Below are 22,038 nucleotides of genomic sequence, written 5' to 3' on the forward strand. Positions count from 1 at the left end.
TTTAAGACTAAAATATACCTGGGAGTAACAAATTAGTTAAGAATCACTTTAGAAGATGAATGTTAGAGCACAGAAAAGGTGATCTGTATTTGTTGAAAAAAAATATGCTCAACTTTTAATATGGTGCCAGTATTATTACCAGATTGCTTGCAAAATATTAATAAGTGGTAATAAAAATAACAATGGTGTCTAATCATAAAAACTGCTCTTATAAACCTTTTGGTTTCCATACCTCCACTACTTTACCCTCATGCTAGAATTTTTAGAATTCTCTCTTTAGAATTTTAATTTTGCATGTCACAAACCTCAGACTACTAAAGTATTTCTGACTTCACTTTCCAAGTAATGCCGTGTCCTTGACAATTATCCATCTCTTGAAGGAATGTGCTTTTTTCAAATCATCTTCAACACAGAAGTTAGGAGTCTATGAATGAGAAAAATAGTGGAAGATTAAGATCTAACATGTCCACTTTACATGTGTTACCATTAACTTAGGTGGCTTTCTGTATATATCTCTATTATATCAATTACTATGGCACATAGTAAAAAGAAAAAAAGTAGTATTTAGTTTCTAGGTTCTTCTTTACCTAACCAAAAGTTCAAGATCTCACTGCTAGTCTGAGACCTGAGTGGTGGTCTTTTGGTTCAGTCCTCAAAGTCTTTGGTGCATTAAATAGAATCAAATCCACATATGTACAGCTTGGAAGTAAACCCAGGAATTCAAAAACAAGCCTATGAAATTGATTTCTCAAGCTCCTCTCTCTCCATATTCTTCCAAGTACTCTCTGGTTCACTATGGACTCCTCTTTAAGGTCTCTTAGCTGGAAGGCTGGCTGAATTTTTATGTACTCCACTCTCTGTAAACTGTCATCAACTGGGTAGACATCCAGGGCCAAGTGAGACAAGGGCAGAGAGGAAAAGGAATGCAGCTGGTGGGAGTTGACTCTACCCTCTCAAAACCACAGTGTGAGTGAATAGAGAGAAAGTTTTCCCCTCTTAAGTATTCTGGCACCTGTGAGCTTTCATTCCCAGCTGCCACAGCCCTCACCACTACCGCATGATCACTTGAGGGACAGACAGAAGGAAGAGAAGAAAGAAGCAAAGGAGGAAGGGATTTTCACATTCTTTCCTGAGCATTAGGAGTTGTATTTCTCACTTCCAGAATATGGATGAGCAGGCTGGTCCTAGAGCTCTCCCTGTGACCTGGTGTCCACTTCCAGCTGTTCAGTCTACTCAGTCCAGGCTCCAAGTGTTGGGGGAGACAAGAGGGAGAGAAGACAGAGGATGGGCAGCTCATCCCCAACTCAGTACTGCACATTCTGATCTTCTCCAAGATACTTGCTTCGGCTTACTTTTCAGAGTCCTCAAATATCCGCTGGGTATACTGTGCTCCGATTTTGTAGATAAGCAGGAAAAAGGACACAGTTTGCCTATTCTATCCTTTTCAGAACCAAATCCCCTTCCTCTGATTCTTTAGGATAAATTTGTATAACCTACAATATATTTTTTTAGGTCTGATGATTTTCCTATTTGTTTATTCAAAAGGAAGTCCACTTTAAACATTTCTTTGATGGAAGTAAGAAATTAGAACTAGTAACAGGACAATTTTATATACATTATCTCATGAGAACTTCATAGTATTCTCCTCCAAGGAAGGTTAGGTTGAATATTTTGAAGCACAACCTACAAGTTCAATAGACTTGGATTTGGTCGTGGGTTGTTAGCAATAGATTACTCTGAAGAAACAAAACATTCATGGTTATTTACCCTTACCTTTTAGGTTTTTCCTTTCTTTTTATGTTTTAATTCCCTAATCTTTCCTGCCTTCTCTGTTTACATGACATCAAAACTTAATTTTCGTAACTGTAGAACAGCATCTAAGAAAGCAGTGATAATATTGTCTACCCTAATTTCTTGAATTCATGAATTCTAACATTTTGAGAAATGTTGCAGAATACATATTTTATTGATAAGTCATTCAGGTTTATCCAAACTTACAGACTATTGAACACTGATGAGGGAAAGGTAGTCAATTACATTAATATCAGTTTCTGTCACACAAGACACAATTCAGTGTTTCATCAAATGGTGAGAACTGCATGATATGCCAACTAGGATTTCTTGTGGTCCTTTGTCTTAGAGTTCTCTGATAATAAGGATAAACCTCCAAAATACTGCTAGCAATGTATAGCCTAATGCCTATAGCATTCCATTTTTAAAATAAAGTATATATAGAAGAAGTCATATGTTTTTTTATTTTGTTTTAGCAGAGATATTGTATATATTGTGTTTATGTGTGTATATGTGTCTCAGTGTACTTTCAAACTATCTATCAGTAATACCCAGAGACTTCAGTTTTCTAAAGAGAATTAATTTTCACATATTTATAAGGGAAATTACATTGCAAGGTATGTACTTCATTAGTATTAGTGGTATTTCAGTAACTATACTCATATTGAATGTGTCTTTAATACATGCTTTGTAAAGCATGTATTAAAGACAAGCTTATTTTGGACTTATGACATGTATCACATCTCTTACTGTTATTTTAAGCAAACATTTAAAGTTCCTCAAATTAGGATTAGCAGAGCATCCAACTCTTGATCTCAGGGTCATGAGTTTAAGCCCCACTTTGGGTGTAGAGCCTACTTTAAAAAAAATAGAGTAAAAAATAATAAAGTTACTAAAATTATAAACATTTTTGAGGTAGATAATTATGTTTTGACTTAGATTATTTTAATTTTATGAGAATATTACATATTTTATATTTTATAGATTATGATCATCAAATTACATTGCATATGTAGTAGCACTTTTACTACTTTTATCAGCAGGTACATGGAAACATGAAAACAAATATTTCACAAATAGTGGCTTGATTGTAATTTGATTATTTCCAACTAAATGTGCTCCAATTATATGATTAGCGATTTAGTAAAGTGTAAACTTTTTTGTTAAGCATAGTTGTTTAAACGTGCCAGTTTACTTCCATTCCCTCAGGATGGCTCACTAAAATAAGTAAGGAAATGTAGAAAGTCTACAGGAACAAGGACTAAGCAGGGAGTAAAGGGAGTAGAAAATTCCTCAGGTGAGGAATATCAACATGCCAACAAAAATTACAAAAATTAAAATCAAATGGAAGAGTGTTAACTCACTTAGCAATGGAATTTGGTATGGCTGCAGGGAGAGAAGCTGCTTTCATTTTGTGCTGTTCTGTGGAGTATATTCCTAGGAGTAGAATCGTTATGTCAGAAGATCTAGGTTTATCTATAGTAAATATTGCCAAACATTCCACAAAGTGGCGGCACGGATTAAAACTTCTCCAGTAATGTAAGAGAGCTCATACTGCTCCGTATCCTCACCAACACTTAGTGTTGTGTGCCTTTTTTACCTTAGGCATTCTGGTAGATGGCAGTTGTATTGCACTGTACTTTGAAGTGAGTTTTTAAAGTATGTGAACTTAGATACGAGCAGGACATCATAAAACAGGGAAATATGAACACAATTAGAAAAATAAGAATTCAAGATCATTAAAGCAGTCTGAATTTTACTTGCAGCCAAGATATATAGTAACATCTGTTGCCTGAAAAAAAAAAAAAAAAAACTAGAAAACACATGCAAGGAGCATCTGGATGGCTCAGTCAGGGAAGCATCTGCCTTTGGCCCAGGTCATGATCCCAAGAGCTGGGATGGAGCCCTACATTGGGCTCCTTGCTCAGTGGGGAGCCTGCTTCTCCCTTTCCCTTTACCTGCTGCTCCACTTGGTTGTGTTCGCTCTCTGTGTTAAATAAATAAATAAAATACATATTTTTAAAAGAAAACATGCATAACATATGAAAAAATCATTTTAATGCAAAACATCAATCAAAGACTGTGATCCCTGAGAGAGTGTAAATAATGGAGGAGAGCCCTACAACTCTTCCCACTTAGTATCTTGAAAGAGTTTCCAGGCCATGGTGCAGGGAGAAAGGACCCTGACAGAAGCTCACAGACACCTTCTGTGGATTGAGAAGACAGTCTGAGAGTCCATGTGGACCCAGACAGCCAGATAGCACAGAACAGAGCATGAGAGAGGAAAGTGTTTCTCTGAAAGAGAACTCCAGAGAGTTATAGAAGTTCTCCATGAGTGTTCACCTGAGTTTTCTCATGAACAAATAAACTGATATAGGAGATTAAATTGGATCATAAAAAGGATGCAATTAAAAAAAATAGAAAAAGGAAGAAAATGGAACAAAGAACAGATAGGACAAATGGGAAAAGAACAGCACGGTAGACTTAAACCTAACCTTATCAGTAGCCACATTAAATTAAATAGACTGAACATCCCAATTAAAAGAAATAAGTTGTCATATTGGATATTTTTTTAAAAAATAAATTAAAAAGCAAGACTCAGGTATGTACTACCTGCAGCAAATATACTGTATTTTTTATTTTTATTTTTTATTTTTGGAGAGGGAAGGAAAAGGAGAGGGGTAGAGAGAAACTCTGAGGTCATGACCCAAGCCAAAATCAAGAGAGCCAGATGCTTAACTGACTGAGTGCCCTGGAAATGTACCTTAAATATAACAATGCAGGCACCAGGCTGACTCAGTAGAGCATGTGACTCTTGATCTCAGGGTTGTAAGTTTGAGTCCCATGTTTGGTGTAAGGATTATTGAAAAATAAAATCTTTAAGAAAAATTAAAATAAATAAGATAAATATAAAAATGCAAATAGGTAAAAGTAAAGGGACACAAGGAAATGTTTGGGGTTGATGGATATGTTCACTGTCTTGATTGTGGTTATATATGCATAGTTGCATACATATGTCAAAATTTAACCAACTGTACACTTTATACACACTTTTTTTTTTTCATGCCAGTTACACCTCACTGAAGCTGTTTAAAAAAATAGTGTGGAGTGTGTGGAGAGTGGTAAGAAGTCTAAAATTTATGTAGCAGTGGAAGGTGAGTTTGGAAAAATATGTGTGAGCTCAACTGTGAAGCAATTTAAATGCTAAACTGAATTTGGACTTTATGCTAGAGACCAGGTGTTAGCAAACATTTTCTATAAAGGGCCAGATAGTATACATTTTAGGCTTTGCAGGCCATGAGTCAAAATCAATGTTATCATGTACCTATGTAATCATTTAAAAATCCAAAAGCTATTCTTAGCCTACAGAGGCCGTACACAACCCAGTGGTGGACCAGATTTGGCCAAAGCCCAAAAGTTTGCCAACTCCCACACTAGACAATAGACAGTAGCAGGGTCACCTTTACCACTTAGAAATGTAACTAGCAGTAGCCATGGTGTAGATTTGAGCCTGGAGAAGGCAGAGGCAAGCAGATGAGATGAGTGCCATAGTACAAAAATGTAGATTTACATAATAAGGTGGTAGTATTATGGATGGAAACTAAAAAATTGAATCATTATAGGTCTGCTTTATCCATTCATTTGGTGACAAGTACTTAGGTGGTTTCTGTCTCTTGGCTATTGTGAATAATACCTCAATGAACGTAAGGGTGTGGACATCTTTTGATACCCTGCCTTCATTTCCTTTGGATAAATATTCAGAAGTGGGATTGCTGGGTCATATATTCTATTAATTTTTTGAGGAACTATACTGTTTCCCATAGTGGCTTAGACAATTTATCTTCCCTTTGGCAGTGCAGAAGATTTCTCTTTTCTACACATCCTTACCAACACTTATTTTTCAGTCTCTTTCATAATAGCCATTTTAACAAATGTAATGAAATAATATCTCATTATGGTTTTGGTGTACATTTTTCTGATGGCTAGTGATGTTGAGCATGATTTCATGTGTCTGTTGGCCATGTGGATGTCTTTTTTTTTTTTTTTTTGAGAAATTTCTATTCAGTTCCTATACCAGTTTTTTATTCAGTTACTTTTCTTGTTGTTGAATTGGGTGAATTCTTTATAAATTTAGAATATTAAATCTAAATCGTTTACAAATATGTTCTCCCATTTCATGGTTTGCCTTTTCATTTTGTTGATTTTTTTTTTCTGTGCAGAATCAGTTAAGTTTCATGAAGTTGTATTTGTTGTTTTTTGCTTTTGTTGCTTCTGCTTTTGTTGTCATATCAAAAAAATTCTCTTCCAAAGCCAATGTCAAGGAGCTTTGCCCTATGATTTCTTCTAGGAGCTTTGTAATTACAAATCTTATGTTTAAATCTTTAATCTATTTCAAGTTAATTTTTGTGAGTTGTTCAAGATAGGGAGCCAATTTCATTCTTCTGTTTGTGGCTCTCTAGTTACCCTAATAACAATTATTGAAAATGTTTTCCTTTCCTTATTGCATATTCTTAGCTCCCTCCTCCAATATTAGTTGGCCATATATGAAAGAGTTTATTTCTGGGCTTTCTGTTTTGGTCTATTGGTCTGTGTGTATATTCTTATGCTTTGATGACTTATGTCTTTCAGTATAGTTTGAAATCAGGGAGTTAACGTGATGCCTCCAACTTTGTTCTTTTCCGACTTACTTTGGCTATTTTTTTTAATTCTTTAAAAGATTTTATTTATTTATTCATGAGAGATACAGAAAGAGAGAGAGGCAGAGACACAGGCAGAGGGAGAAGCAGGCTCCATGCAGGGAGCCTGATGTGGGACTCGATCCTGGGACTCCCCAGATCATGCCCTGGGCCAAAGGCAGGCGCTAAACCACTGAGCCTCCCAGGGTTCCCTATTTGAGGTTTTTCTGTGGTTCCATACACATTTTAGGAATTTTCTATTTCTGTGAAAAATGTCATGGATTTTGATAGTGATTGCATTGAATCTATAGATGGATTTGGTAGTTTGGACATTTTAACAATTAATTCTTCTGATCCACAAGCAATGGGATATTCATTTGTTTGTGTCTTTGTCAATTCCTTTCATTAAATTTTGTAATTTTCACTATACAGATCTTTCACTTCTTGGTTGAGTTTATTCCCATGTATTTTATTATTCTTGATGCTATTATGAATGGGATTATTGTCTTTCTTTTTTTGTTCATAAAATCAATATAAGATTGATTGAAAAATGTATATAATAAAAGTGATAAATACAACTTTAATACTGCTAATAAACAACTCATATAAATTAATAGAAACAACAAACAAGGATATGAAAGGCAATGCATAAACGAGTATAAGCAAATGACCAATAAAAATGTACAACATTACAGGCATCAGGAAACTTCAATGAAAGTAACAATGATATTTAACTTCACGTATTTTCAAAAGGTAAAATATAATTTATATTAATTACTGGGATTAGTAGGGTGCAAGTTTAGGGTGCTCTTTTACATTGTTGTGAGTTTTTAGAAATGTTTAGGAATGAAACACAAAACCCAGGAAATTGTTCGTGTTCATATAATACATGAAATATGTGTTAAAAAAGTAAAAAACATACCCTACCCTGGAGTCCCCACTCTTGGGAACTGAAATATAAGCATTATAACAAGGATATTTATTGCAGCATAGTTTAGAAAGAGGTTCCCACAACTGGGAGATTGTTGGTAGAAATACTGTAGGCACATTATAAAGAATTAATTCATAATCATTGGCCTGGAGATATTTTCATAATATAGTCAGTAATTGAGAACAAAAATGTAAATTATATAGTTATTGTCCCAATGTTGTAAAATTAACAATAATAAATTCTTGTGATCATACATACAAAAGTACACATATCTTCCCATCAATGTGGTGACATATAAGGAAGTCATTTTTGAAGAGGAAAGATGGAAGAAAAGGTAGATATAAGCCAAATTTCTAAATGACATTTTTAAAAAAAAGTCCATATAGAGTATACATGTTATGATATCATTTATATAATCATAAATATTTTAATATAGAATTAAATAGATACTTCAAAAATCATTGTAGAAAATGAAAGTTTCAACTGAACATTTAAATTCGAATTTTATTTTTTAAAAACTTAAAAAAAATTTTTTTCTTATTTATTTTGGGAGAGAGCAAGCGAGAAAGAAGAGAGAGAGAGAGAGAACGAGCAAGGGGGAGGGGTGGAGGGAGAGAGAGAAGCAGACTCACTGGTGGGCAGGGAGCCCAGTGTAGACTCAATCCCAGGACCCTTACCTGACTGAGCCACCCAAGTGCCCCTCAAATAACTCTTTCTAAAAGAAACAAATTAGAAATCACTGCATCATATAATCTTTAGCTTTCTAACAGTATTTTGTGTGGTATTGATATACATCGGAAACTATTCCAATGTATGTCCAAATTATGCAGGGTGGTTTGTTTTTGGAAATGAATTTTACATTCCCTATAAATAGATAAATAAAGAAGTAATTGAAAGGAAAAAGAAAATTAAAAGTTCTCAAGACGTAGGTACTGATATCCCATGTGTAACAGAAATACAAATAAAATCTGAAATCACTAACCAAATAGATATATAGAATGATTATTACATTTGGAGTTCTAGTAATTTCATACTAGACATTAGTGAATTATTTACTCATTCACTCATTAAATTTTTTTAAGCATGTGTAAAAATGAAATAGATACTTGTAGTAGGCTAAGTATTATGGATATATGCCCATGTCTGACTTGTGGCAGCTCCAAGAAAATGAGGTGATAAATGTGACAAGATGGTTATGATCTAATATGACTAGGCTAAAGGAAATATATGTGGTATACCATTAATGTGTGCTACATTAAGAGAATGTAACTACCTAGAACAATGGCTTTCCAATATTTTTAAGAGAATAATCCTATGTCTTGAAATGAAATATTATATTAAACCTTAGTATTAAAATAGGGTAATATTTTAACAATCCAAACATGTTTTATAAGTTCAACATTTTAATATTTTTAAAGGCAATTTCGATGTGTACACAGACATTTCAAATCAGAGATAAGTTTGAGAGTTGCAGTACCAAAATATCTAAAGTGTATTTGTATTTTTTGTGGTATGCAAAATATTCTGATTCAAATTCATGTGGACAATTTTACCTAGAAAGATTTTTTCTAACAGTCAGCTTACCTTGAGATATTAGAATTATTAGTTTTGCATTGCAATTGAATCACTCTTGAAATCTTTACTGAATGTTTCTATCCCTTTCTTATAGTAATTTAGCAAGCCCCAGACAAAAACAAAACCCACAAATTTATAGTAAGATGAATTGTGCTATGATCAGAACATACAGGGCAGCCTGGGAGGCTCAGCAGTTTAGTGCTGCCTTCAGCCCAGGGCGTGATCCTGGAGACTTGGGATCGACAAGTCCCCTGTGAGGAGCCTGCTTCTCCCTCTGCCTGTGTCTCTGCCTCTCTCTCTCTCTGTATCTCTCATGAATAAATAAATAAAATCTTTAAAAAAGGAAAAAAAACATACATGGAGAAGAAATGCATAATCACCTGCAGGAGTTTAATTAGCAGAGTATTCATACTGTGAAAAAAATATGTATTGAACACTTACATTATGATAATCACTTGAGGATTCTCATATCTCAAAATGTTATCAGAGCCATCCCTTGAGGGGTTTACAGCCATTAAACACGTGATCACCAAGGTGTTGCTGAACAGGTAACAGAGGATGTGACCGCAGCTGGTTGACCCTTCAGCTGGACCTGGCAGTTGGAGGCTCCTCAACCCCTCTCTTGTCTTTGAACTCTATGATCTGTGTACGGTTCCCACCGTGGGAGCCATTTCAAGGATCGAGCCTTGAGAGAGGTGTTGTTGGGACCATCTGAATAGTATAATGACTCAACCCATTTAAGGCCTTTGTATAAACTTTTAAGATTCTGAAGGGCAGGTGCAAGGAGCTATTTATTCTGCAGCTTCCCCCAAACAAGCCTCATATGTCACTTCCCTTGCTCATGAAACCTGCCACCTGCCAATCTGGAGTGATCTACTTCTTTCTTCTGTCTCTCCTCCTTGCCTTCCATGCACTGTGCTAGTCTGTGAACCAACAGGTATACACTATTGTTGATAAGTCACAGGTGCTTGGAGAAACTAAAGCAGTCTAGCAAGTCAGAAAGAAGGAGGACCTGAAAGAGGATCAGGAGTTACCAGGATGATTGGGTCATGGGGTGGAATGGAGAAAAGAGATTTTCAATGGAAGAAAAGGCCCAAGCAGAAGAAATATCATGATACATTCATAGAAATTAAAGGAGACATTTAGCAAGTCATTCACTCATTCATTTACCGAATACTGAGGGAGGGCCACATAATGTCTGGAGCTGGTCTAGGCCCTGGAGAGACACCTCAGGAAACAAAAGAGACAAAAACCTCTGCCCTAACAGACATTTTAGAAGGAAATAGCTTGAAAAAATTAAACATATCAAGTGTCAGATGTTAAGTTCCTTGTAGATAGAAAAAAGAGCGGAGGGTAATATAAAATACTGTGGTAGGAAGTAGCAGGAGGGACAGTTTAAAAAGGGAATCAGGCTTCATTAGTATGATAACACTGCTACAAAAACTCCGATATAAGGGAGGGAGCAAACTGTGCAGATGGGGAGTAAGAGCAAGGGTTACAGGCCCAGTAGCAGGAGCATGCTTCCATGCAAGATCCTGGGATGCTAGTGTGGCTGGCGCAGAGCACATGATGGAAAAAGAACTAATGACAAGCAGAGTCGCAGGGAAGGAGAGGGAGCAAAACCAGGCAATGCCAAGGAGACAATTAATAGGGCAATGGCTTTACTCTAGGAGAAACAGAAAGCCACTGGAAGCTTGGAGCCCAGTGACAATGTGACCTCAGGTGCCTTCTGAGGAGATCCCTGCCTGCTGGGTAGAGGATGGAGTGTAGAAGGGCCAAGCCTCCATGAGGGAGCCTGAGAGGGGAGCAACTCCATGTGATGTGGTTGGGGCTGTCGGCAGGGTCAAGCCACAGGGGAGCTGGCAATCCAGTCTGTTTTCAACTTTAACATAACGATGTTGGGAAGTCATCACAGTTTTTCCCAGCAGGGAGATATAATGAACAGATTTCTGTGATCAAAACTGCACTCTCCAGCGTGGTAGCTACCAGCCACATGAGGTGAGTGAGCGCTGGAAATGGGGCTGGGTGAATTGAGATGGGCAGTGCATGGAAAATGCCTATCGGATGAATTAGTACAAAAAGTGCAAAACACCCCAAATGATGTAAACTATTTCAAGAGTTAGATTATATGTTGAAATGATAATATTTTGGATATGTTGCATTTTTTTTAATTTTTAAAAACATTTTATTTATTTATTCATGACAGAGAGGGACACAGGCAGAGGGAGAGCAGGCTCCGTGCAGGGAGCCCCACGTGGGACTCGATCCCGGGTCTCCAGGGTCACACCTCAGGGTGAAGGCGGCGCTAAACCGCTGGGCCACAGGGGCTGCCCGGATATACTGTGTTAAATAAAATATATTATTGAAATTAATTTCACCTCATTTTCGTTTTTTAATGTGGCTCCTACAAGATTTTAAATGATATATGTGTATAACTATAAATATATATGTTTTAAAAAATATTTTATTTAAATTCAATTTACCTTTTTAACACTATTGGAAAGAAATTTAGAAGATTCTTCTGTTCACAGAATCAAATAGGCAAGATTGGGTGCTGAGACCAATTGCAGTCTGTCTCTACAATTTGAATATCACTGAGCTATTCTAAGTATTTTAAGAGCTGCTTTAAGCACTTCAAAATTCTGAAAGGAGATGACAAATTAGCTGAAAACACTTCAGATAAATCATCTAAATTTTGGTTTTAAGGGTGGCTCAGGGGTTGAGCATCTGCCTTTGGCTCAGGTCATAATCCAGGGTCCTGAGATTGAGTCCCACATCCAGCTCCCTGCATGGAGCCTGCTTCTCCCTCTGCCTGTGTCTCTCATGAATAAATAAATAAAATCTTTAAGTAAATAAATAAACAAATTTTGGGGTTTTAATTACCAAAGAAAATAAAGGTAACAGTTATTTGTTTGCACAAAATAAAGTGATAAGCAGGCTACTTTATATGCTAGACAGTGTTTATGACTGAGATTTGAATCACGGATAACAGAAAGAAAAGCGTTTACAGATCTTGTTTCTATGTCTTGTAGGGTTTGTATCTGGACGTGCAATAAACTTTAGTATAGTTCTATAGTGTTCACATCCCTACTTTATTTCAAGATGGTCTTATTTCAAAAGGCCCTTATAATAATATTTAAATTCTATTTAAAATAATATTGGAATATGCAGAGTGCAAGCTCCCCACTTAAATGTGCACACTCTCTATAAATTGTGTGGTTTATTAGGTTTATAAATACTGTAATAGAGAAGATAAAGATATGATTAAATTTCTAGTTGGGTTCAACATTTAAAACTATTTGCCAGAGTATCACAAATGTATTCTATGGAATATATTAAGTTATTTTAAACTTCATAATTTAATAGAAAATAATTATTTTATTAAAAATTTATATAAGCTAGATTTATTAAATATCTTACAATACATTGTTTTGTAACTACTATATCAATAAGATTAAATTTAGTAACTAAAATTTTTTTAAAGAATATGTTAGTGGAAATGTTAGGGGTTGAGTACATATTATTGACATACACTGAATTTTGACAGTCTTAGAGAAATATTTTGATGATACATTGTTTTTATTGATTGCTCATTTGGTTACTAATTAATTTATCAGCCAGTAAGAGACACTGTGGTTGATATTTGTGTATCACCACTTATAGCTTCATTGATAGTGAATATCCACGTTTATAAAAGTAATTTTACTGTACAGAATTGATCATATTACTTCCCTTGAATTACTATGTTGTTTATATAGTGTTATTATAAAAACAAATTATCAAAAATAGTCGTTATTGCATATGCGCCCCTGTGTACATTTCTATGTGTCTATGTGTGTGTGTGTGTGTGTGTGTGTGTGTGTGCGCGCCACTTTTTGTGGTTTACACCTCCTAGAGAAGGAGTCAGTGGTACATAGTATACTCTTGGTATGTATCAAATTGCACTAATTTAGATCTTCAGGAATAGTCATTAAAATATATATCTCGGGTAAGATAAATAGTTACTATATTGGGACTCCTGTAGGTAGGAATTACCTCAAAAAAAGGCATTTTTTTTCTTTCTTTCCTGAATTTATAAACAGAAGCCTAATCAAGGGATTGTCATTCATTATTGTTATTTATTGTGTATTTTTAAGTAGAGCATTTTGTGTATATGTATTGGATTACAATAGGTTTGTTAAAACATTTTTCACATAATACTTGTTACTGGAAGATTGTTCTTCCTTTATTTTGTGTAACAATGTTAATTTAGAAAGTGGTCAGCAGTAGTTTCTTTGAGAAAGAAACCACTACCCCTTCAACATTCAGGACCTTGGATGCATACTTAGCACTGGAATCTTTTTTCTAGATCTTACATTCCTGTGAAAAAGTACCCTGTAAATGACAACATGGGTTTAAGCAAAGAGAAAATGTGGCCTGATAAAACATTTCATCATTTACATTTCGTTTTCATGATTTTTTGTGAAAATTTATTTACTTACAGTTTCCATGCTTCTTGCCATATGTATATAGCACATGTATCTTATTTACTTAATATTTTGTCTATCCACTTTTAAAATGAATTCAAAAATTTTAAATGAATTATCTCAATATAATAAACAAAAATTTGTTTACAGTAAAAAATAAAAATAAACATCTAAAAATAAATCAGTGTTAACAAACTATAGGTAGAGCTTGCTAAAGTCTCTGAACTTAAAGCCAGCTTTCATTTTGTCCAAAAAAAAATTTTCACCAATAGGATAGGTGTTAAGATATACCAGCACCATGCTGGGTCTTTCTCCTTTAGTACTCAGAAGGACTAAGGGAAAAATGGAATGCAAATACATTTTACACAGTGTGGTTCAATGTTATTTAATGCTGTCTCCTAAAACTGCACAAAATCATTTCCCTCACTGCCAGTTAGGGGCATTCCCACACACTGTTATTATTGTTATTTTGTGTATGTGTATTTCAGGTATATTTTTTAAAATTAGCAACCCGAGCCTAAATATGAAGTCACCATTATGTTACTGATTTTGAATAACTAATTTCATTATTAATATTAACATATATTGCCTTTTTTGCATATACGTGACACTGAACTTTTGAGATCAAATGTGTGTCGATTAAAATACATTGTACATGTACAAATAAAATAAGCAGCAATAACAAAAAAATTCTTTTCCCTGTTTTTATAGCTTGCAGACCAGGATTCTATAAAGCATTTGCTGGAAACACAAAATGTTCTAAATGCCCTCCCCACAGTTTAACCTACATGGAAGCAACTTCTGTCTGTCAGTGTGAAAAGGGTTACTTCCGAGCTGAAAAAGATCCACCTTCTATGGCATGTACCAGTAAGTCTATATTTTGCATTTGGAAATCCTGTTTTTAGCCCTTTGGTCTCTTTATTCTAAATTGTTTTAAAAAGTAGATATACAAAATCCTGTGGCAACATTATATTTGTCTTTGATAACAGTGAAGAAAAAAGTTTTCTCTTTTTTCTCAGCATAGTTAGCTTTCATCTGCTTGCAAAGAAATGCCTTTACTCAAAATTCACATGGATCCGTAGCATGCAGATCCAACCACTGGTCTGAGGCCCTGCATATTTTTCCCAACCATAATCTGTCCTCATGAAGTTAAAGCAATTTAAGGCTACCTAGGGATTTATAAACAAAACTTGTTCTTTGCTTCACCCTTGTCCATTGAAGGTACATAATTTAGGGACAACAAGGTTAGTGGGTGGGCCAGCTTCCAGATGGAACTTTAAAAGTCACTGTGCTATTGCTTTGCAGAAAAGTTCTAGTTTTCCTTGACATTTGTCTTTAAAGGAAAGTGTTTTAGAGTATGTCCACATTTCACCTTTCACTTTCTGATTTTTGGGTTGGAACTAATAAAATATTAAATTTAAATATGAAGGTCACTTTAATGCATGCACTGAGAATTTTAAATTATTTGTACTCTTTTATTATGAAATATTATGAAATAGCCATACATTTAAAAAGTAAAAGTGAATCTATTAATGCATTGCTAAGCTATGCAAAAGTAAATGTCACCTCTTAGGTAGCTGTAAAATTCTTGTTAAATACGTAAGTAAGATATTACAGTGAAAATTTGCCCTTCTGTTTGATGAATTGGTGCCAAACTATTGCTTATCTTATGTAATTCCATAAAGGCAAAAATAGATTAAGAATTATGTAATGTTACATATTCCTTAGAGACAATAGTGATATGCTGTTTCTTTTAACTGATCCAGTCTACAGATTTATCTGTGTTACTACAGACTTTAATATAAAATATTTTTATAGAACACATTTAATAACAATATAACACTTCATTAGTAAGTATAATTTTTACTTTCTGATTATAAACGCTGAATGACTATTTTCTTCAGAAAATTTCAGCCTGGGAAAATTACTGCCTGGCATTTTTTTTTAAACTGGCAACATATTTTAAGTTAGTAAATACAAAAAGGAAAATTTGAAATATTACTTCTCACCTAATTATGGAAAGCATTTTTAACAGGAAAACCTTGCTGTTACTATATACATGTAATTCTTCTTTCACGGTTACTGTATATTATTTTATTATATTGGGAGCAGCATATTCCAGCTTAGGTAGAACTTCATCTGGCTATAGTACTGCTAGGCAAAAAAGGTTTTGCTTCTCAAAACCTGTATCAGAAACTGAGTGGAACTTCTAGGTAAGTGATAGAGGAGAACTTTCCTTTTTACTTTCTTATGAGGCCAGAAATAGACAATTGACAAATTGAAGGAAAGGGAGCAGGGTTGGCTTGCAGTTCTTTGGAGTGAGTGAGAGTCTGGTTAAGAAAATAAATATTGGAGGCAACATGGTCTAAGAACCTGGTAAACTAGTCCGCCATTGAATCAGATATGTGTCCTTATCAGCTTAATGTTTTACGTTTCTTGGATGTTTCTTTCCTTTAAAAGAATTTCCTTTTTTATGCTTGGTATTATAAATTATGTTTTTATTTTTTAATCTTTTATATGTTTCAATTTTATTTTAATCAATAGATATCATTTACCAGGGAACTCTAATGGTCTGTCTGGTGTTTCATCGTCTTTATTAATCTCCTACTCATAGCTGATTTCTTTCATTTCATTTCATTTTTATTTTTATTTTTGTTTAATTCCAGTATAGTTAAGGTACAGTGTTATATTGGTTTCAGGTGTACAATACGATAATTTAGTATTTCCGTACATCATCCCATGCTCATCACGGCCCCGCTAGCCTGCAGCTATACTAAATAGAAGTGGAGAAAGGTTTGATTCTGGCCATTGTTAGACAGAGAACGGCGTGCTGTGTTGCCATCAGAGATTAAAAGAGAAAAAAACCCTCCTTAAAAAGGTGAAAACATTAGTGAGATCTCCCTAGGGCAGCCTCGGGAGGTTCCCTTCTCATGGCTTCTCTGTGCTATTTTCTTTTCTGTCTTTCATTAACCACAAGTAAAAGCCAAATTTTAATAGATACATACTCTCTTAACTTCTGGATCATGTATATAAGAATTAGACATTCTTTATCACCTTTGTTCCAATAGTGTGTTATTTAAAGGTCAGAATTTGGGTCAGTTAGCAGTCAGTGGCACTACTTCCTGGTGTTTTTGTCAGTCTTAGAATTTGAAACTGCTTTCAAAGAATCTTCCACGGATTTAAAAGGAGGCAGATTTTTCCTTAGTGTCAGGGGCCTAGAGATTTTGAATGTGTGAGTTTAAAAGAAAGTGAAGGACAAAATATTGGAAATGACAAACCAGGACATTTGGCGAGTCAGTGGCGTAGTAGGGAAAGATTTTATATGTAGGTATAGTATGTGGTCATATAATTGATATGGTTTTAAGGACCCGAAGAAGTCTTCCCTTGCTCATTAGTGCCATCATCAAAACAATAACAACAATCCTTATAAATGTAACTTCACCAGTACGAGTTTTATGATTTCTTTGGGTTTTCACCGTAGAGATATATGTCTTTTTATTTCATAATCTTGAGATACAACATATATAAGATATATGAGATTTTAAAACGTTTTTATGTGAATAAAAAGCAGTTTTATTCTCTTAGATTTTATTCTCTTAAAGCAGTTTGAGATTCACAAAAAAATTACGAGAAAATATAGAAAAACCCCCATATGCCTCCCTGCTCCCAGTTATGCACAGCCTCTCCCCTTATCAACGTCCCCCACCAGAGTGCTATATTCATACAACTGATGTACCTACATTTGAATATCACAGTTACCTAACGTCTACAGTTTACATTAGGGGTCACTCTTGGTGTTGTACATTCTGTGGGCTCGTTAGAGCATGCATCAATCATTATAGCATCATACAGAGTATTTTCACTGCCCTAGAACTCCTCTGGGCCCCACTGACGTTTGCCAACCACTGATCTTTTTTACTGTCTCCATACTTTTGCCTTTTCCAGAATGTCACATAATTAGAATCCTATAGTATGCAGACTCTCAGATTGGCTTCTTTCACTTACTAATGTGCATTTAAGATCCCCCCCTCCCCATGCCTTTTCATGGCTGGATAGCTCATTTCTTTTTATTTTTTTTATTTTTTTTTTATTTATTTATGATAGAGAGAGAGAGAGAGAGAGAGGCAGAGACATAGGCAGAGGGAGAAGCAGGCTCCATGCAGGGAGCCCGACGTGGGACTCGATCCGGGGTCTCCAGGATTGCGCCCTGGGCCAAAGGCAGGCGCCAAACCTCTGCGCCACCCAGGGATCCCTCATTTCTTTTTAGTACCAAATACTATTCCATTGTCTGGATGGACCGCAGTTCCAATATCTGTTTACCTACTGAAGGACAACTTGATTGTTTCACAGTTTTGACAGTTAGGAACAAGCTGCTATAAACGTGTGTGCAGGTTTTGTATGGACGTAAGTTTTCAGTTCCTTTAGGGTTCATACCAAGGAGCATGACTGCTGGTTCATAGGTAAGAGTATGTTTAATTTTGTTAAGAAACTACCAAACTACCATTTTGAATCCCCACCTATAAAAACAAGAGTTCCTGTTGCTACGCATCCTTGCCATCTTTTGGCATCGTCAGTGTTCTGGACTTCGGCCCTTTCCAATAGGTGTGTAGTAGAATCTCATTGTTGTTTTAATTTGTATTTCCCTGATGACATGTGATGTGGAGCATTTTTTCACATGCTCTTTGCTATCTCTCTTCTTTGGAGAAGTGTCCACGTTAATATTTTTAGGTATTTCCAATGGCTACAATTAAAGAAAAAAAGATGCCTCATATTCAAAGCTAATGGTGGTGGGCAAGAGGGTGGCCTGATCCTCAGTCTTCTATTGGGCCTGCTCTTGTTAGTTTACTTTTCTCACATTTTGTTTCCACAAACTCCTTCCTTAAAACGTGTTAAGTACTCAAACTTCTATCATTAAAAGAATACTCCAAGTTCAAAATTTTTTCTCTTCCAAAAAGAAAAAAAAAATCTTGAAAAAGCAGTCTTTATTGGCTATGGCTGTTTATTTTTTATTTACTTTTTACTCTACTGTATTCAGATTTTTTTTTTCTTCACTCTAGGAAAGTCATCAGATTTTTTTCCCTACCTCTTCAAGTAAACTATGTCAGAAAAATCCACCAATGATCTTTGCCATTTTGTGTTAGAAATATTTTTGTCCTGTTATTCATGATTTCTAACTCTGTTAATCATTCTCTGTTTCTTACAACTATCTGTTCCCTTCTATGCTAGGGCATTGTAATCTCCCCTTTACCCTCTTAATTTTCTCACCGTTGTATTTGTCATCATTGATGGTTTCTCTTCCTTTCCTTACTCATTGAATGTTAGTTTTTCTCACATTCCTTTCTTTGCTTTCTTGTGTTTTCACATTCTCATTCTCATGCCATCAAACATCACCTGTAAATAGAATGGTGCCTATGTTTTTATTCATATCCTGAGCTTTTCTCCTAAGTCCAAAGTTGTCTAGACAACCAATTGTGAGATTTTACAACATAAACGTCCTGTGGAAGTCTGCCCAAATGTCTGACCTTATATCATACCATATTCCCTTTGGTTATTAAACTCATGGATTTCCAACATACTGAGCTTGTTCTCATCCTTGGTGCCATTAGTTTCTTCTACTTGAAATACTCTCCCTCAAGGTCTTCTTATGACTGCTTTCTTTTTGCCCTTCAGCTCAAATGACAGCTTTTAGGACAGGCACTTCCTGATCAATCATTCAAAAACAGAATTCCTTCCAGTATTCTTTTTTTATAACACTTTTTATTTCTTATGGATTATATCAGTCCTTGAAATATCTGATTTATTTGACACTTGCTTATTAGTTTATCATCATTCTAGCCATACTAGACTATAAGACCCATGAGATCATGGATGTTCTTTCTCTCCTATCTCCAGCACGAATAATAGTATGTAGGTACTAGATACTTGGCCCTAAATAAATATTAGATGAATGAGTAGACTAATAATTTCAAGTTCAACTTGCAAAAGCCCATTTATTGTTTTCTCTCAGCCTGGTCATCCACCCCAGCTTTATTTCCTTATCCTGGTGAATTCTCATCTACCCATGCATCTAAGCCAGAAAGCTTGGAATCGTAATTCCTGCAATGACTTTAACATGTAGTAATCACAAGTCCTATCAGTTCTACCTCTTAGCATTTCTTCTGTCCATTACTTCCTGTCAGTTCCTAGCCTGTCCTTTTATTTGAGGTCTTCACCTCTCCCTTGGGCTAATTTAATAATGTCCTGGAAAATCTCCTTTTGTCTTCCATACCTCCAAATATTCCAAACTATTAGAAACAAAAATAAACCTTGATTGTATTACCACTTCCGCCTAAGGTTTTTCGAAGTCCATTCCTATTTGCCAGACTCATTAGAATTAATACAAGAACATTCGAAGTCCTGCCCTGGCCTGTCTCTCTCCCTCTAATTTTAACTCGATTAGGATATCTCAAACAGCCCTATTAACCAGTTATGTCAGCAACGTACTTGAGTTTAGGCCTTTTTGATTTTTAAAACTTCCTTGTGTCCTTTTTGCTTGAGCTGCAAAATATGTAAAAGAAATTATGGATAAGAAATTTAAAATGGAATACTGAATGTTTCCTCTAGATTTTTTAATCTATTTCATAAATTCTTACCTTTTTTCCTCAGGTGACTAATTAACGTATATTCACGCTTTAAAGGTTGAGCTGTAGAGGACACTCCTTACTATCAGGTCTTGGTCAATTAGGGCTGCCTCTGAGAGCAGTTGAGAGCACAGAAGACCCCACTGCCTGCCAAGAAATCTGTTATCAAAATAACTATCTAAGGCTTTTCCAAGCCAGAAGGGAAAAGTAATCACTGAGGTTAAAGAAACAAAGGAAAATAAAATTACTAAGAAAGTACTTATCCAGCAGGAAAGGCACAGAGCATGAAAGGATCAAAAGAAATAAACTAGGGTCTAACATATGAGTGCATGAAAAGTTAGACAAAATATAATTACACTGTTACAGCATTTTTACTTTGATGTTTCTCATGTGTTTAAATCAATAGGATCTTTTTAAAGCTACTGAACAGGTGCTGGAAGATTAACATATTCAACAAACATTTATGTTACCCACTTAGAAAAGTTCAAAACACAAAATGTAAATCATGTATATACACACACACACACATATATTTATTGGTAATTCTAATAGACATCATTAAGGATTTCTCTTTATTTGGTCATCTAAATATGAATCAAGTATCTTGAGAGTAAAAATAGTTGTTTCAAACTTCATTCTTAATATAAAGGCAAATATGTTTTTTTATCTTTGTATTTCAAATACAGTGACCAGGATTGACATGAATGTGTAAAAGTTGGATTTACTTTTGCTCTAAAGCTAATATTGTAAAATGGCTTCTTTATTGCTGGAATAATTAGCAACTTAAAAAAGTCATGATTCTCTCATTCTTATTTTGAGTAGAATAAGTAGTGTGTTGAGATGCAGGAAGAGAGTGTTCTTCATTTCAGCTTCCCTGCTCAGGTTCCCTACTTCTGGGTGGTTATGGGGATGTTCACTCAAGCACCCATACTCTGCTTGCTGTCTCTTCTTCCCCAGCCCCCCATATCTCAGTTTTCTTCTCTCTTTCCTAGGTATGTTTTGCATGGAAAACCATTCTGGTTCCTTGCTTTTCAATCTTACAACTCAAATACAAATGTGCACCTGATTGATTGGTTAGGTGGCTTACTGTAAACACAATGTAGGAACCACAATTTTGCAGACACCAGAATGGGAGAAGTTGCAAAAGTGGATCGTGTTACTTCTAGAAGACTGTGTTATATTCTTGTCTTACTATGAAGATAACTCTAAATATTACTTTGTGCATTGCAATGGTATATATATATTTTAATATATATAAAATATATATTTTATAAATTTATTTTTTATTGGTGTTCAATTTGCCAACATATAGTGCTCATCGAATCAAGTGCCCCCCTCAGTACCTGTCACCCAGTCACCCCCACCCCCCGCCCACCTCCCCTTCCACCACCCCTAGTTCATTTCCCAGAGTTAGGAGTCTCTCGTGTATATTTTTAAAATTATTTACATTATGGAATAAATACCTGTATTCAGTGAATCTCAGTTTCCCTAATACTGGTCACTGATGTAGGATGGCATTTGAGCTTCTTAGAGTTTCCTAAATGTAAATACTATAGTTTTTATTTCAGTGGAGGAGGTTCTTTTACCAAATCATGTGGGAGAAGTTCTTCTATAGGAAGACTTATTAAGCGGTCATTCTGCTGATGCTGGAGAGTTGAGTTACCACTTACTGCCAGGCCTCTACAGTTGGAATTCAGAGAGTATTGTCCCATTCAATATCACCTACTTGTACACAACAAATCAATTACCAAGGAGCATCCATAATTGGAAAGGTAGCATTCATTATTATCCCCACAGTTTTACTCATTCTGAGAAAGGTTATTAATTTGCTTTAATCTATTCATTTATTGTTTTGTTTTCCCTCCCAAATTATAACTGTGCTTAGTCTTTTCATATTTCTCTATTTCTAATGAGTAATTAAAAATAATTGACTGAAACACAGAAAGGGCTGTATGTAGGTGTGCATATTTTTTTTCATG

The 22,038-nt window shown here is 35.2% G+C and overlaps 1 protein-coding gene across 23 annotated transcripts in view; it reads left to right on the top strand.

The window, feature by feature from the left end:
* EPHA6 (EPH receptor A6) overlaps nucleotides 1–22,038 on the top strand; it is an 880,674-nt gene that overhangs the window by 402,891 nt on the left and 455,745 nt on the right. For 22 of the 23 annotated variants that reach the window (XR_007407962.1, XR_007407961.1, XR_004811710.2 and 19 more), the window contains one exon: nucleotides 14,151–14,306. The exons of the other annotated variant lie outside the window; for it this stretch is intronic. Coding sequence is in view for 19 of the 22 variants with exons in the window: in XM_025417283.3 (XP_025273068.2) it covers nucleotides 14,151–14,306 (156 nt within the window). In the remaining 3 variants the exon portion in view is untranslated. The remainder of the gene's footprint in view (nucleotides 1–14,150; nucleotides 14,307–22,038) is intronic. 23 annotated transcript variants of the gene reach the window in all.

The sequence above is a fragment of the Canis lupus genome, chromosome 33, assembly GCF_003254725.2.
Source record: "Canis lupus dingo isolate Sandy chromosome 33, ASM325472v2, whole genome shotgun sequence".
NCBI classification, from domain to species: domain Eukaryota; kingdom Metazoa; phylum Chordata; class Mammalia; order Carnivora; family Canidae; genus Canis; species Canis lupus.